This window comes from Trypanosoma grayi (assembly GCF_000691245.1).
Source record: "Trypanosoma grayi strain ANR4 Tgr_221_V1, whole genome shotgun sequence".
Taxonomy (NCBI): Eukaryota; Euglenozoa; class Kinetoplastea; order Trypanosomatida; family Trypanosomatidae; genus Trypanosoma; species Trypanosoma grayi.
Window position 1 is genome coordinate 6,059 of NW_008825840.1, and position 16,727 is coordinate 22,785.

The 16,727-nt window shown below is 58.0% G+C and overlaps 6 protein-coding genes across 6 annotated transcripts in view; all 6 read right to left on the minus strand.

Moving 5' to 3' along the window:
• DQ04_02211030 (putative lectin) overlaps positions 1-954 on the minus strand; it is a gene marked incomplete at both ends in the record, with an annotated part of 1,206 nt that extends 252 nt beyond the window's left edge. The window contains one exon of the mRNA XM_009311638.1: positions 1-954. This exon is cut by the window's left edge and continues 252 nt beyond it. Within this exon, the coding sequence (XP_009309913.1) occupies positions 1-954 (954 nt within the window).
• Positions 955-3,091: 2,137 nt separating this feature from the next.
• Positions 3,092-4,966, minus strand: DQ04_02211040 (hypothetical protein; the record flags this gene model as incomplete). Its single annotated transcript, XM_009311639.1, has 1 exon — positions 3,092-4,966. One exon carries the CDS (start codon positions 4,964-4,966, stop codon positions 3,092-3,094), a length of 1,875 nt encoding a protein of 624 aa, XP_009309914.1.
• Positions 4,967-5,877: 911 nt separating this feature from the next.
• On the minus strand, positions 5,878-7,275 carry DQ04_02211050 (putative zinc-binding protein; the record flags this gene model as incomplete). Its single annotated transcript, XM_009311640.1, has 1 exon — positions 5,878-7,275. The coding sequence occupies one exon, from the start codon at positions 7,273-7,275 to the stop codon at positions 5,878-5,880; it is 1,398 nt and encodes a 465-aa protein (XP_009309915.1).
• A 473-nt stretch (positions 7,276-7,748) lies between these two features.
• On the minus strand, positions 7,749-11,462 carry DQ04_02211060 (importin-7; the record flags this gene model as incomplete). Its single annotated transcript, XM_009311641.1, has 1 exon — positions 7,749-11,462. The coding sequence occupies one exon, from the start codon at positions 11,460-11,462 to the stop codon at positions 7,749-7,751; it is 3,714 nt and encodes a 1,237-aa protein (XP_009309916.1).
• Positions 11,463-11,754: 292 nt separating this feature from the next.
• DQ04_02211070 (hypothetical protein) lies at positions 11,755-14,982 on the minus strand (the record flags this gene model as incomplete). The annotated part of the gene is made up of 1 exon (XM_009311642.1): positions 11,755-14,982. One exon carries the CDS (start codon positions 14,980-14,982, stop codon positions 11,755-11,757), a length of 3,228 nt encoding a protein of 1,075 aa, XP_009309917.1.
• Positions 14,983-15,529: 547 nt separating this feature from the next.
• Positions 15,530-16,531, minus strand: DQ04_02211080 (hypothetical protein; the record flags this gene model as incomplete). The annotated part of the gene is made up of 1 exon (XM_009311643.1): positions 15,530-16,531. One exon carries the CDS (start codon positions 16,529-16,531, stop codon positions 15,530-15,532), a length of 1,002 nt encoding a protein of 333 aa, XP_009309918.1.
• Between the last annotated feature and the right edge of the window lie 196 nt (positions 16,532-16,727).

A 16,727-nucleotide genomic window follows, 5' to 3' on the forward strand; every position in this document is an offset into this window, starting at 1 on the left:
TGGCAGGTGGTGCTCCTCGTCCTCATCAACGTGAACGGGAAGCGGATCGAGATGATGGTACCTCGTTCCTTCCTCCGAAGTTTTGGGTGCTGCGAAGACATCGTGATCGTACTTCACCCCCTCGATGGGCATGGTGTGGAGAAATATAATATCGTGGTTGTCCGTGACGCCGCCCGTTTCAGCGCTCAAGCCGATGTAGTAGTTTACCTTTCCCGTATCTAGACGAACATCGGAGACTGTGGTGCATGTCACCTCGTCCGTCTCGCCGGCACGTGATAGGTAGAGACTCACCACGCCATTTTCGTACCGCACTCGTGCAGTTGACAGAAGTCCGTTCGACTGGCGGAAGGCGTACTGGCAGTTCCCCACATATTCTCCGTTGAAATCATTCTGCGGGTTGTACTGCCTGTTCGGCTTGCTGCCGTCGTTGTAGAGCACATACACCGCCGGGTTGTCGCGTTGCCCGTCATTGTCGTACGTGTCGAAGACGAACCCGAGGCCCGTGAAGGCCATCGGCCGACCCATCAGCGGCCCATTCGTCTTCGGCACGTCGGTGGTGATCCAGAGTGCAAATCCATCGGCGCCGCTGCCGCTGCCGTGCACGTGGAAGCCGACGACGACCTCAAAGGACGGCAAATCGATTGGCTCGGTGTTCCACAGGTGGCCAATCTGGCCGCCGCGGTCGGCGGTGAGGCGGACGTACTGGTCTGTTATGACGGTGGTGCCGCTGATCGCCCAGTGATGGAGCTCGTCCTCGCCGTAGTAGTTGCGCAGCAGCGGCGGCGTGAAGGAGTGGTGCTCAATCACGCGCTCCGATGTGCGGTGGTGCTGGCTCGGCGTCATTCTGGGGACCTCCTCCGCCAGTGCGGAAGGCGTGGAGGTCGTCAACAACAGCAGCAGCGGCGCCACAAGGGCCCACGCAGCAGCAACAACACTGAAGGCGCGCAACGTCATAGTTTTTTTTTGTCTTTTCGTTTTCCTTCCGTGTGTTGTTGTTGTTGTTGTTTTTACCTACGGGTTTTTTTTTACTTTGTTTTGTTTGTTTCTTAGCTGTGTGGGCGGGTGTGTGACCCTTTCTGTGCTCTCCTGCGTTGCGTGGGTAGCTGGATCTCCGTCGGCCCCGTCCGTACTGCTGCCTATATATCCCAAAAGTGTGAAGCGCCGTTCCCACACCTGTCCTGTCTCAATTTTAAGAGCTAACTGTATTCTTCCAGTGCCACAGCAACGCGGCGGTGGAGGACAACAAAAACAAAGAAGGAGGAGGGGACAGATGTGCCTGCCGGAAAGGAGAGAAGGCCAGCCAACAGCAGGCATGTTCAAAGGTTTACATGCGTGTACGCGTTCTGGTAGCCGCCCGCGGCGTTGTTGTATGCGTGCGTGAGATGTACGCATCCCCCGATGCATACGTGATGGACGACTTGAAGAAACGAAGCGGGCTGCCGTGATCAGGCAGAGAGAGGAAGGGAGAACGACTTGGCGGTCGTTTTCTCTCTCTCTCTCTCTCTCTCTCTCTCTCTCTGCGTTTGTGCTTCTGCAGACTTAAGGGAGGGGGAGGGGTGTCGTGTGTATTCTTCGCATCCCGTAGTCCTAGTACAATTCCCCAAAGAAAGAGCACCACCGCCACAAGGCGCAGAAACGGCACCTCTGTCTCGCTGTCTGTGTCTGTCTCTCTGCGTGTGTGTGTGTGTGTGTGTGTGTGTCCCTCTCCCACCAAGAATACACACGGAACGAAAAGACAAAAAAAAATGTTTTAAAAGGTGAAGAATAACGACNAAGAAAGAGCACCACCGCCACAAGGCGCAGAAACGGCACCTCTGTCTCGCTGTCTGTGTCTGTCTCTCTGCGTGTGTGTGTGTGTGTCCCTCTCCCACCAAGAATACACACGGAACGAAAAGACAAAAAAAAATGTTTTAAAAGGTGAAGAATAACGACCACGCCGCTGTGCGCTTCCCCGCTGTACAGCAAGGCTTCCCCCGTATCCATGTTTTATTCCGCCTTGTCGCTGCTGCTGCTGCTGCTGCTGGGTGTCCGAGTGAAGGGTGGGCGTGGGGAGACGAATACGCGTGGGGTGCACAGACAAGAGGCACAACGCAGAGCCGCGCCGCCACCACCAACAGCCGCCACACAGAAACCAGCAGCAGCGGCAGTACGCAGCAAGGAAAACACGCACATGCGTCGATATATACGGACGACACGTAGTGTGGAATTTCGCCCACCCACCGCCACCAAGATGCGCCTGACCGCCTTATCGTACCTCTCTTTTCTTTCCTTTTGTGTCGTTTCTGTTCACACGATGTCACATCTCCGGTCGTCCACTAATCATCATCTCTGTTCTCCCTCTCTCTGTTCTCTCTGCCAGTGTATCTCACCGTTATACCCCCTTCCGGCTATCGCTCCTTCTTCCTTTCCCTCATTTTGTTCTTCCTCTCTTTCTGTCTTCCTTTTTTTTTTTTTTATCATCCTTCGCCCTCGACTACTCCTTTCTTAATTTCCCTTCCTTTGTCTTCGTTGCTATCGAGGGGTTATTGTTCCTCTTTTGTGCCCTTTTTTTTTTTCTTTCGTTGTTGTTGTTGTTGTTGTTGTTGTTGTGTTTTTTTTCTCTGCTGCTTTCCCCCTCCTCTCTCTCTCTCTCTCACACACACTCTCTCTCTGTGGTCTTTTGTTTTTGTTTTCTCTCGTTGCTTTGTGTTCCGGTCCCCGCATGGACCCTCGCCCCAACGCCCCGCCGCCATCACCGCCCCGCCGCTGTTAGCCCATCCGTCGGGTAAACAAGACAATAAAACAATCAACAAACAAACTAACACGGGAAAAACACAATAAAAACAAAACAAAAAAAAAAAAAACATGAAAACTAAATGAAAACAACCAAACAAAAAAACATTCAATTGCACTTCACTCGCGTGGAGATTGCGAAACAGTGGGGAAAGACATTTACACGTAACCGCAGCACAAACATCCTTCAGCAAATCCCATTCCTCTTGCGATATGTATAAATAAATATATATATATATCGGTGTGCGTGTGTTTGTTTCAGTGCATGCAAATGAGCGTTGTGTATCATGTCTTGTGCCTGCATGGGTGTGCCCGTGTGTCACGCCTCCGTCTTCCCGCGCGCAGCCATCTCCACCCGGTACCGTGCAATCTCCTGCTGCAGATTCATGTCCACTTGCAGCTCGTCCTGAAATGCCTCGCCGGTGAGCGGGTCAACGTGGCCGACGCGGTCTACTACCTCCTGCAGAGCGTCGAGCTCAAAGTGGTGGCCGTTGCGCAGCACCACTGGCTCCCGCATCAGCTTCTTCGTCAACATGCACACATAGTTAGCCGGATGCTTTGTCTTCTTCGTTTTCTTCTGTTTCTGCACTTGTTCGTTCGCGTCCTCATGGGCACTACCCACCTTTGCGGCGTGCGGGGGTGCAGTGGTGCCCCCGCTGCCGTCGGGCGCTGCCCCGAATGGAACGAGCAGGCAGAGATCACCAAGCAGTTGCCCCAGCGCCAGCTCCATCATGAGCGACTGCAGCATGCCGAGCTGCTCCTCCAGTGCCTGAATGGCCATTGTGGCTTCGTTGATCGTCTCCGCGTCCTCGTCGTGCAGCTTCTGCCGCAGCAACGCGACGGACTCGTTGTCAGGCGTGCAGTACGTCGAAGTCTCGTTTGCGAGGCAGTACGTGAATGCCTGCGCCGCTGTGAACTGAGCACCTGGGCGAAGCGGGTTCTTGTCGGTTGATATCTGTGCCACCAGCGCGGTAAAGTCTGGTGCGATGGCGGGGACGTTGGCGGCGTTCGCGTTGCACAATGCCTCCACTGCAAGCACAAGCACGAGCATGCCAACGTACTCTGTGCAGAGCTGCGGCTCCAGCGCCTGCACGTGCCGTGCCAGCGCCGCCAGCGCTGCGGCGAGTGGTTGCTGCAGCTCCTGCGAGACACGGTAGAGAGCAAAGCGCAACAGCCGCATCGCCGCGATGGCGACGTTCATGAAGAGATTATTCTGCGACTCGTGTGTGGTATCTTTTGTAGACTCCCAGCAGCGGAGGGCGAGGCGCACGAAAGGAATCAGTGTTCCGCCGAGGAAGCTCTGGTGCTGCACGATAAAAGACTCTTGGTAGCTGCGCACGAGTTCCATACGCTCGCAGAAGTCGGCAACATTCAGTAGCATCGCTGCCACGTAGCGGAACACCACCAAGAAGTTCATCGCCGGACCGTCGCGCACGGCAGGGGTTACGGGCGCCTGGCCCTCCAAGATCGGGGCAAGTTGGCCGTCAGCCATGGCAAGGGCCCAACGTGCGCTGAGTTCGTTGAATAAATCACGCAGCGCGGTGCGTTGCGATAGGTGTATGAGCAACACCGTGATTTTGTCCTGAAAGGCGGTTATCTTTGTCGTCTCGACGGGGTGGTCCTCGTCAGGGGCGGCAAAGTAGCTGACAGGTGTTGTCAGTTCGTACATGCAGCGAACAGAGGCGTGCACAATTTCCCACTCAAGGGAGCGATTCTGGATGATCGTCTGCAGTGTGAAGACGAGGCGTGTGTCGTCGCCGCTGTACAGCTGCTGCAGCAAATCACCTGCCTTGAGCCCCGTGTAACCGCTGCAGCGGAATAGAAGCACCGTCAGCATTTCGTGTTGCTGATCAACAGCCGTTGTTGCCTGCGTCTCTAAAAACTCCTCAAACGATTCATTCAGCTTCTGGACAGCGTCGAGGAGATCCCCGCAGCGAAATTCACTGTTGGGGACATGCGACAAGGCATAGAGGCACTCCAGTGCCATAATGCGTGCGTTGGGGTTCTTGCCATTGTCGTTGGCGACGGCCACGAGCCGCGACATTACATCCTTGCAGACGGGCCGGTGCCGCTCTATGAGTGCCTGCGCGACACCGGGCTCATTGAGGCTGGACGCTAAGCAAGAGAGCACAGAGGCCGTGATGGTGTCGGAGCCCTGGTCAACAAATGATGCAATAACGCTGTGGAGTGGCATTGTCTGTTCCCCCTCTGTTCTCTGATTTTCCTTCTTGTTTTCAACCTATTGCTTCCTTCACCCCAATATTCGATGTAAAATGAGTACGCCGCGATCACTGTGAGCGTGGAATCCGGGGGGTATGAGTGTGTCTTCTGTCTTCGCTTACTCTCGTGGGTGAGAAATAAACAACAAGAAAGACGGGTGTGTATTCTATTAGGCGATGTGTGTAGGTGTGGCTTCCTGCCTTCCGCAGTGGTGTGTGGAAGTGTGTTTGTGTGTGCGTGTGTGTGTGAAAGAGAGAGAGATAAAGTGAGGGGGAGGGGGTGCGCCGAGCCAAATATATAAGATGCGTGTCGCGAAGCAACACACAGCAGTTGTACGGCAGCCCACGCACTGCACACTCCAAAAGAAGACGTGTTGCGGTTGCTGTGCAACNCGCGAAGCAACACACAGCAGTTGTACGGCAGCCCACGCACTGCACACTCCAAAAGAAGACGTGTTGCGGTTGCTGTGCAACGAAACAAACAGAAGAACAATAACTCAGCCCCCTCAGTTTCGCACGCCCCCTCCTCCCTCCGCCCTCACGCAGCCATGCACATCCCCGCACCTAGGTGTGATACACAAAATACAACTCTTGTCGCACCGTTCAACCACGGCACCTCCACACACACAAACACACACACAGCAACCTCATGGAGTAACGATAAGTCCTCCCACTCCCAAATCTCATGTTCTGTCTCCAATGGAGGAAATGCCACTGTTCTTGGACGCGTCCCATTCGCATTTTCTTCTGCTCTTCGCTGTCGTTCCGACGATGGGTTTCCTTTGCTTCTTCCTGTTTCATTTGACGTTCTGGGCCGTTTCCGTTTGTTTTGTTGTTTTTGTGGGTGTTTGCGTCCGCAACAAACCGTGAGGCTGCGCGGCTGGTTTTATGCTTCCCCCTCCTCCTCCTCCTCCTCGCCGCCGCCCCCTTCCTGCTCCGCGTCCGCAATTGCGCGCAGCTGGTGCAGCAGCAGTGCGCGGTGTGTGGCCCAGAACGCCTCCTCCTGCTCCCGCGGCGACGGGTGCTGTGGGGGCACTGGCAGGAACCACCACGGCAGCACCGCGCCGCCACCATACACGCGGCGAAAATTCCGAGAACTGCAGCGGCGCATCCCTGATCCGCTCTCATCTTCGTCCTCCAGCAGCATCGCGTACGGCCCACGACGCCGCTGCGCCCGGATGCCTCGCTCCTCGCGCCGCAGCAATTCCAGCGTTGACTGTCCCCTCCCCAGGTTCCAGATGTCCTGCACGAAAAAGGCGAATAGCACCAGCGCGAATGAGCCGGCCAGGATGAGCGAAAAGAGGAACAAGGGCGATAAACTCTCAGCAACGAGATTCACGCGCCCAGCCCGCGCCGTAACCACAACGTGCAGCGTTGCCACACCCGCGGTGACGGTAAGGTAGGCGATAAACAGGAGGAAGTATTTGTGGTTGTCGTGGCCCACGCATTGGCCGATCCACGGGCAGTGGTGATCCATCTGGTACACGCAGCGACGGCAGCGCGAGCAGTGGTGTGTCTCCATTAGTTTGTAGAGGCGGCAGAAGCGGCAGCGGCGGGCGCCGCCAAGCAGGAACGACACTTCCTGCTCGAAGCTTTCGGGAGAGCGGTTCAGTGCGACAAGAGCGTCGGCGGCCACCAGGAACACATTCCTGTGCGGCATCCACAGCTCCTTCGAGTCGTCCTGCCTCTCACGACGACGATTTCGAACTAAGCCTCCCGCCAGCGTTTGTCTCTGTTGCTGACGTTCCACAACCAAAACATCATCATCATCATCGGCATCCTCTGCAACCTCAACGGAGATCGGCACATTGCTGACGCCATCATTTCTACCATGTCCCATTCGCATTTCCTGCGCCGCTTCGAGTGCTTGGTTGGCATTTTGCGCATTCTCCGCCAGCCACACCTGTTGCTGTCTTGCAAGGCCCTGGCTAGCTCTTCCCATCCCACTGCCGCTGCCACTGTCCATGTCGTTGCCTGTTGCACTGGCTTTATCTGTCGCCTTTGCGCCGCCCTGCCGCACGACCTCCGCCAGCACCTCGCGCACAAACTCCTCAATGCGGGCCTCACCAAACCACCGTGGCACCGTCCCCGGGTCAACGGCGGCAACGGCAAACAGCGACAGCAGTGTCATAGTTAGCGCCAGCAGAAACAGCGTAGTGAGGAGAACATCCACGATGGACGGCGAGGCACTCAACACAGGGATGTGCAGGTGCAACAGCATCACGAGGCTACAGCCCAGAATGAGAACGATGGTGATGCCAAGCCCGATCCAACGTTCCAGCATCCGAGAGAAGCGTTGAAGACACGTTGGGCTTGACAGCCACATGGACCCGTCACTATATATATATATATGTGTGTGTTTGTATATATATTCCAGGTGAGCGAGAACGAAATGAAAAAGAACTGTTCACAACCCGCGGCAGAAGGCGTGAGACTTCTGGAGAGGAAGGGCCTTGCTGACTTCTTATTGTTTGATGCTCTTCCTTATCTTCCTTCGCTCCCGCCCCAAATGAGCGGGGTGGCATTCAAAAATAAGAGCAAAGAAGAAAAAAAAAAAAACAGAAGCATACGGCACTAGCAACACACACAAAGAGAAAGAAAACAAGAAAAAAAAAGGACTTCCCACCCGCATGCTACAGGAGTACCGGAATAGAATGCACACACTTATTATGGTTCCCACTCCTTCGCTTTCGTCTCGCCTTGCCTATCAAACACTTAAAAACCATACTGGCATGTACCTCAGAAGACCTCAAGTCGTTACGCGTTAGGGGATGGTTCTGCAGCATCAGTAGCTCCAGCAGCAGCAGTCGTGTGCCGCTTCTTGCGGGCCTCCATGAGTCGCCCCATCATGCTACTCACTTGCAGAATCGACTCCAGTTGCTGTTGGGCGGCGGCGTCTTTCAGAAGCTGGAAGAAACGCGTGGATGAACCCGCTAGAGCAGTGGCAGTAGCAGCCGTGTGATTAACAGTGTCCAGCAGCACGGACCACGCGTTGCACGTGTCAATAGGGCTCACGAAGTCGTTCTCATCAAGAAGATTCTCTTCATCATCATCATCATCCACGTCGTCCCCTTCACCAGCGGAAGCCGATCTGAGACGCGCATCGCGTGTTGCCATGAGTAGCGCCTGCAAGTGACTGCTGTTTGCCAACGCGGACGCATCCCCAGGTGCATCCTCGTCCTCATCCTCATCCTCGTCGTCCCATTCAGAGTCCATACCATCCTCCTCCTCATCATCATCATCACCGTCGTCATCGTCGTCACTGTCGTCATCATCATCGCTCCACTCCTCCGCCTCCTCGTCGTCGCCGTTGGCACCGTGGGGCGCTGACCGTCTCTTCAGCTCCATTGCAGCGAGATTTCCTTCCTTCTGGCTGTAAGTTAACAACACACCGCTCTGCAGCACATGGCACAGCGCCTCATCCACACCGCACACCAGCTCCGCTTGTCCAGCCAGCAGCCGCACAAGCGCCGCAATGGCCATCACAAACAGACGGTGATCGTAAGAGCGCAGCATTGTCTGCATCGCCTCTCCTTGCACCAGCTGAATGTAATGAACGAAGAACGGCAAGAGGGCGCCGGAGGCAGTGAGCGTCGCGACAGTGAGAGCAGTGTTTGCCAACACCGCAGAAAGGATGCTGTTGGCAAACAACACAGTTAATGTGCGGTGACGCTTCTTCCGGCCGGATAAGTCATTTAGCACCCGCAGCACAGTCTGTGTAATGTACTCAACGAGACTGTTTGCTACTGTTGTTGTCATTGCGCGGCTCTCATTCTGCTGCTCGAGCTGCCACAAGTTCTGGAGGATGGAGTCGTACACCTTAGGGACGGCAGAGACCTCGCGCATGCTCAGGGCATCACTGCTGTTCAGCACTGCGTCACACATTGTGCTGACGACCTGAGCCGGTGTCACGGAAGCGAGATTCACAGCGAACTCCGGCACCTCGCACAGATCGTTCATGGGAGATAGAAGGAAAAGCGCGGGAGCCACACAAACGTAGTTGTCTAGCGGGGGCAGCATCTCGTCAAAGTAGTCGACTGCACCCTCCACCACGAGGCGGTGGAGACACAGAAGCAGCCGCCACGTGGGTGGCGCCACGGCAGAGCTCTGAGAGAGCATTGTGGTAAGCAGCTTCAGCGCGGCATCCATGAAGCCGAAGCTGCTTCCACACTCCTTGGAGAGCACGGCGAACAATAAAGGCGCGGTGCGCTGCTGAATCTGCAGCAGCAGGTTGCCTTCCATCTGCGCTGCGGACACAGTATTGCTGTGGTGAGGAAGTGCAAGCACGAGTGTTGTGAGGGTCTCCAGAATTTCGTCGGCGACCATGATGGAGTCGGTAACACCGCCATCATCGCCATTGAGCGGGTCATGCTTATCTGCACTCTTGTCGAAGCTAAACGTCGTCGGCATGGCGTCATCATTGTGCTCCGCGGCTATGGTGCGCCGCAGCACCTGCTCAAAGTGGTGTACCAGCATATCGGTGAGCTGCAGTGCCCACTGCGAGAGACTGTCACGGTAATGCTTCATTGTCCTGCGCAGCGTACGCACGACCCCCTCGTTGTCCATGAGGTGCATGGCGCTGAAGTAATGCTGAATAATGTCGCCGATGCACGGTGTGACAACGTCCCGCGCGTAGCGGTGACATATGAGCGGCGCCAGCGACGTGCATGTCTGAATGCGCACCGGCATCTCCGCGTCCTGCAGGAGCGGCAGCACCGCCGCGAGGACGTTCTGAAAACTCTGTGGGCTGCTCCACCGTATCTTGGGCGCGAGCACGCTCAGCACGAGCACACTGCGAGCACGCAGGAATCCGATCGGGCCCCTCGCCACAGGCAACACGTAGCTGGTGAGCACCCACTCCACCCTATCGTCACCCAGGTCCATCGCGGCGAGGGTCTTGTTCAAGTGGTAGACGGTGAAGAGCGCGGCGTCCACGACGCGAGCAGCCGCCAGGTCCCCACGCGACGCCGCCTCCACATGGGTTGCGAGCTGCTGCAGCACGTACTGCATGACATCGTTCATCATCGCCGCGTTGTGAAACGACTTTGTCGGCACCGTGAGCGACATAAGAAGACCCACGGAGACCACCTTTGCGTTGAACAGGTCTCCCGTGGGGCTTGTCTGCTGCCGCACGAACTCGACGGGGTTAAGCTCCCATATCTCCGCGTCCTGCGCAGAGAAGGCAAGGCGGGGGAAGATGAGGCCCTTGATGAGCTCCTCCACGTGTGGGGCGATGATGTCGCGGTACGCCGCCCGCCTGTTCACTGCGAACGTGAGGATCTCGAGTGCCATGATGTACGCCTTCGAAGTGAGGAGCCGCGGGGCCGCGTGCCACCGCACAAGGTCGAGTGCCTGCTGCACAATCCGCAGCAGGTGGTGTTCGCAGAAGTGTCTGGCTGCCGCTTGTGCGCGGCGCTCACACTCCTTGGGGAACATGAGTTCCTTCAGAAGCGTGTGGCACAAGCATTCCACCCACTTCAGAAGCTTCCACACTGCCGACTCGTGAAACAATGAGAACATGTCGGAATCATCGCCATCATTGACGGGAATGCGTTGGCGGTAGAGTGGGAGAAGTGTCGCGTGCGTTGCGTCGAGCAGCTGTCCAATGCAACCTTGGCACAAACGATCCACCGCATTTAGGTCACAGAGGTACTGTGGCCAGCGGACACTGACGAGGGAATCAATACACTTTAGGGCAATGCGCAGGCAATGCGAGAGTTCCGTGTGCCACGCAGAGACTGTGAATGAGATGGGCCCATTCCCACAGGAACCACCGATGCCATCATTTCCTTGTTGTTGTTGTTGCTGCTGCTGCTGCTGCACCATCAGCTCCTGCGTCCAGACGCCCACCAGCAGCTCTATGAGAGACACCAGCGACGGGCAGAGGGAGTCGGCAAACTCATCCATGGTATCAGCCTCCATGGTCATGGGGTTCTGGTAGTACTTGCAGCAGGCACGTAGCACGCCGAGGGCACCCTTGAGCCGCAGCGTCGCAGCCTCCCGCACCTGCGACACGTCTGCCGCGACGCGAAGGTTCACCACAGACGCGTCGAGTATAGACGTGAGCTGCGGCATCAGGGTCGGCCACTGCCGCGGAAAATCGTAACTGACGAGCTCCTGTGTGGTGGCGAGCAGCTGCCGGCGAATTCGCTCTGACACATGCGGTTCACACTGCAGCGGAACAATGCACCCGCGCACCGCCGCCTTCACGTCGGCGGTGAAGTACGACTGGCGGTTCCAGTCGCTGCGCCCTAGTACGTTGCGCACACGAATGGCGGCAGCGTGCTGCGCGTGGTGCACCTCCGCGCCAACGTCCTGCGGGAGCTGCTGGCATGCGAAGTGGATGATCTGAACGATCAGTTGTGGATCCGCGGAGATTTGTGTAAGGGCCGCCTCCGCCTGCTCGCGGCGGACCTTGTCGGGGGAGAGGGTGCTGGTGAAGATCTGCAGAAGCACCTCGTTGGTTGCCATGAGCTCCAGCTGGCACCTAGTTCAAGAAGTGTGTGAAAGGGCAAGCAATAATGCTCCCCTCGCGCCGGCGTGCTAGGGGTGACACAAATAAGCAACGAAAAGGGCCGGAGAGAAGCCACCTGACGGCGTCACGAAACAACAACGACAACCTCAGTAAATAAGCAAGACGAATGAGGGCAAAATGATAAAAACACACGCAGGATTTTTTTTTAAACGCAAATAGCACTATAACATAAGAATTACTACATACTCATTACGATATAGCAGTACAGTATCTCGACTATTACTGTCCCTAGCTCTTTTGAATACCAAACAGCTTGAGTGTCTCTTGCGGTGGCGTTTTGGACAGCGGCACGCGGCCGTGCCACTGCACCACGGCAATGAAGCGTCGGAGCGGGGCGCCCGTCAGACGCTCTATGTTACCAACGCTCAGCACCGAGACGCCCTGCTGTCCGCCGTACCACTGCAACAGCTGCACACGGTGCCCCGGCGTGAGCGCCTCGAAGGCGGCAACGGACATGAACAGTCGCGGCACCACCTTGCCGACAGGCGTCAGGCCCAACAGCTCCACACTGCCGCCAACGAAGCTCCGCACCTCCTTCGCAGTCAAGCGCATGACGAGGCGGTACTCGCTGCGCAGGTGCCGCTCGAACCGCAGCTCCTCCGCCGGGGTTTCAAAGTGCATGCATTCCATCGCCCACGCGCAGATTCCACCACGCCCGCACCAGCCCAGCATGTCCATCGGCAGCGCCCCGTCGGCCTCACCGGTGCTGTTACTGTTGCTCCTCCCTCCAGTGCCCGCCTTCCCTTCCACAAGTGAGCTGCAAAAGCGGAAGCGGCGATTCGCGGGAATGTCGAGGCAATCCGGTGCGCACAGTCGCGCCACGGCATCGGCGTCGGCGGAGGTCAGCGCATAGAGAAACCGGCCGTCCTGTGAGAGGCACAGATCCATGCAGCCGCGCAGATACTTCCCGGCGGATTGGAGCTCCTCGCGAAGATCGAATAGCTGCACGACGCCAGCGCTTTCATTACTCCTGATGCTCGTGCCGCGGTGCGGCGCTGTTTGGCAGCGTTTGAGGCGTTGCAGCAGCTGGGCCGCGGGCAGCCGGTGTGCCAACGCGGGCGGGAGCGGGTACAGCACTGCCACGTGGCGCGCCAGCTGCGCAGACGGGCCGGTGGTTCTGAAGAATGCGTGCAGCGAGACACCACAGCCGACGAAAGCGTTCGCGACGTCGTGCAAGTCACACCGAGACCGATGCCGCTCCTTGCTCATGGCGAGCGTGCAGACGAAAAGGCCGTGCACGCCACGCAGCGTCGCCGCAAGCTGTCGCTGGTCCCGCAGGCATGTGCGCTGCTGCTCCCGCGGCAGCAGGAAGAGTGGCTGTGCAATTTGGTGCAGCGACGCCAACGAACACGAGGCGGCACTCGACGGCGACGAACCGGAGAAGGGGGCGTTACTAGGAGCAAGCTCGTCCTTGTCCTTGCTGTTGTTGCTGCCACTGATGCTGCTGCTGCTGCTGCGGTGGCGGCGTCCGGCCCACCACTCGTTGCTTAACGGGACGCCTCCCAGAGCGTCTTCCACGCGTCCGTCCCTCGGAGCAGGAGCGCCACCCCCATCGCCCTCGCTGTCGGTGCCGCTGTCATCGTCATCGTCGTCGTCCTCGTCACTTCCGGATTGCTCGACGACTTCGTAAGTGTCGAAGCGGCCACTCTGGCGCAGGCGGCGGCATTGCTTCTGCAGCTCCCGCATAAACCGCTCCGCATCGCCGAGTTTCACTCGCAACGACTCTACCGCCTCACGCTCCAGCTTCAGTTCGTCCTGCAGGAGTGTATTGGCCTCCCGGAGACGGTGAACGGACTGAATCAACGTGTCCTCGTGGCTAACCCCGGCATCACCAGCAGCAGCAGCGGGGCCAAGCAAAGACGAAGGGCCCCCACGCGACGGTTGGCGGCCCCGCCGCTCCTCGAGAACGCGCTCCAGTTGGAGCTTCTCACTCCGCTCCTCCTCGAGACGGCGCAGCGCCATCGTCAGGACGTCCGTGCTATAGTCGGTGTCCGGTACGTGGCGCATGACAGACGAGGCATTATTAGTGTTAACATCCTTCTCGCTCTTCTCGCGCGAAAGGAACTCGATTGTTGCCCGCATGTTCGCCACCATCTCTTTCAGTGAAGCGATCTCCGCGTTTTCGGGTAGAGGCTGAGGCAACGTCTGGGCACCCACTTGATTCATGCTACTCTTATTGTTCCTCAAGCAAAGCAGGCCCGCGATGGCATCATCCAGCACCACGGCAATATTCCCAATTTTGACGCTCCCACTCGTCGCTTCCTTATCCACGCCCCGGGTCTGATGCACGAGTTCCGACAACTGCGCAACCTTGTCGCACACCACTCCAAGTACGGCGTCACGTCCCCGCAGTTCCCGCTGTATTCTCTCACCCTGCCACTCCACCTCTTTCGCCAGTGTCACTGCAGTGCGGCGGAGCTCCTGCAACACCCTTGTCGTGTACGTCTCTGGAGCGGCTTCCTGCTGAGCCTCCGGGGCCCCATCGTGCTGCACGTGTGGCTCACGTTTGGGAAGGCGAAGGTGACACTGCGACGCCACCTCTGCTGCTGCCTCCTCTGTTGCGTCTGCAACACGCTGGAGTTGGGCTGCGCGCTCCTTCTCCTCTGTGAGCATTCGCCTGGTACTCCTCAGCATCTGCTCCGTCTCGCGCTGCTTTTCCGTCACCGTGTAGAGGCGGCCACGCAGTTCATCAATCTGCTGCACTGCAGACTGCATCACCGCAACGGGGTACGTCGTGTGGTTGCTGCTGCTGTTGTCACTACTACTCACGGTGGCACGCAGCCCCTGCGTCACCTCATGGTCGAGAGTGAAGCTCAGCACCTCCGCCGCGTCGCAGACGTGCGCAAGCTGACGCCGCACACGTGTGAGTCGCGAGCGCACAGAATTGTACCGTTCATCTGTGGCCATGTATGTGGGCTGCGGGAGCGCAGGTGGGGTGACGGCGGCAGTCGCGTCAACTCGCAGGCGCATCGACATGTACTCGAGCCAAATCGTGGACATCTCCCGTGTCTGCTGCAGGGCGACGTACTCCCGCTCAAAGAACTCATCCTGCAGCAGCGCGCGGCAGCTGAGGCTACCACCAGCAGGAAGCATACCGAAGCGCTGCTCCAGGTGAGCAAGGCGGAACATGCGGTGCTGCAGCACGGCCTCCTGCATTGAGACTTCGTCAGCGCGGCGGCGCAACAGCTGCTTTGCCTGATGCACCTCCATCGCGCCGCGCCACTTGAGCACTGCCGCGCAAGCCGTCTCAAACTCGAGCATCAGTGCAGCGCGCTGGTGTCTCTCCTGCTCCTGCAGCAGCGAGAGTGCGGCGGGTGACTCATGGCAGTCCGGCGCGCCACCCGCACTCGTAGACGCAGCACTGCCCACCTGGGAGGAGAAGGTGGAAAAAAGGCTCACCGACTCACCTGCTGCCCCTACCAGCGGTGCGGGGACGACAAGAAGCACCTCACTCATGTCTCCACCTTACCTGCACACACACCAACAGCTCGCTGTGTCTATACGTATACGGGGCGACGATCGTCAAACACTCTCCGCCAGAGACGTGCACTGGGCGCTTTACAGTGATACCTAGCTACTGGGGCGTTGGATGGCCACTGCAAGAAGAGGGAGGAAACCCCCGAAAGAACAAAGAGCAGCGCGTCAGGGGAGATATTGGTGGGCTTATGTATCCACAGACGGGGGGGTGAGCATGGTGTACGAACACGCAACCCCGCCCCCCATCATTCTGGATGCCCATCCGCAGATGGCAGTCTTCGTCGTCAGAGGCCGACGCGACCACGCCAACAAAGAAAACAAAGGAAAAAAGAAAACACACCCTCGCACAGACATATATATATATATATATATATGCACGTATCGCAAGAGGGATGAGCCAGCAGGCTCACTCCGTCCCCCTTCTTCACACATCCACCGACGTCATACACCAAAACAACGCCGCAGGGATAAAGTGGCGAAAGCGGCAGCAACAAAATCAGCAGCAGCCACACCTCGCACCACCCGCTCATTCACACTGCCCGATGCCGCTGGATGCGAGAAGCCCGCGGGCGGTTGGCGGCGGCGTCTCTGCTCCATGCGTCACGACGGCAATCATCATCGACGCCACCGAGTAGCCACCAACGCGCTCAACCGTCGTCACATCCGGCACGACGCAGCCACCGTTGTTGTACCACGCCGTCAACGCCGCGCGGTTGTCCTCCGAGAGGGCGCGGAGAGCGCCCGAAGAGATGACGAGCTGCCGCTTGGGTGAGCCGTGCCTCGGCGACCGCGAGACAATCTCTACGCATTCACCAGCGAAGTTCTGCACATCCGCGCGTGTGAGGTGAAGAGAGGTGCGGTACGCTTCGCGCAGGTGCGACACGAAGCGCTGCCGCTCCGCAGCGGAGTCGAAGGACATCTCGTCCAGCGCCCACGCACAAATCCCCACAGCGGCCCATCCAAGCCCACCCCCAGTAGCGGCAGCATCCGGGGACGCGTAGTAGCAGAAGCAGTTGGACGATGAAACGCCCAGGCCACTGCGCAGCGCGTCTACTATACGCAACGTCGACGCACGCACTTCCGCATCGCAGCCGGTAGTACCACAGCAGACATACATGAACTCTCCATTCGCAGAGAATCGAACGGCGCCGCCGCTAAGTTGCGCCCCACCGGCTGCCAGCGGGCGCAGGTCGATAACATCAAATGTGCTGCCGCTCATCTTCGCCTTGGCAATTAGCACGGCCTCCAGCTGCTCGTACGGCAACTCATTGCTGCGGTGCGGCGGGAGTGCATAGAAGACAGCAGTGTGCCGCGTCGGCCGGGCACTGTTTGCATCCACCCACTGATGCAGCGATACGTTGTGTGCAACGAAGAGACTAAGCGGTCGTTCCGCGTACTGTTCCGCGTGGCGTTCCTGAGAAAGCCGCAGCAGAACGGCGTGTACACCCCACATGGACTTAAGCAGGAGCAGCAGGCGCCGCTGCTCCTGCAGAGCAGTCAGGTATACCTCGTAGGCACGAGACTCCATTTCAAACCCCCCCACTAATGCGGTGCCCGCTGGTGCCGGCAGCCGTGACAAGCTCGAAGCCCCAGTTTCGGCAAACCGACGAGCTGCTGCTGCTGCCTCCAGCTCCCGATCATGGGCGGCAGCCTTTCTCTTCAGAGCGTAGCATTCCGTACGCGCCTCCTCCAGCCGGTAGAGCGCCACCATCAATGCATCAAAG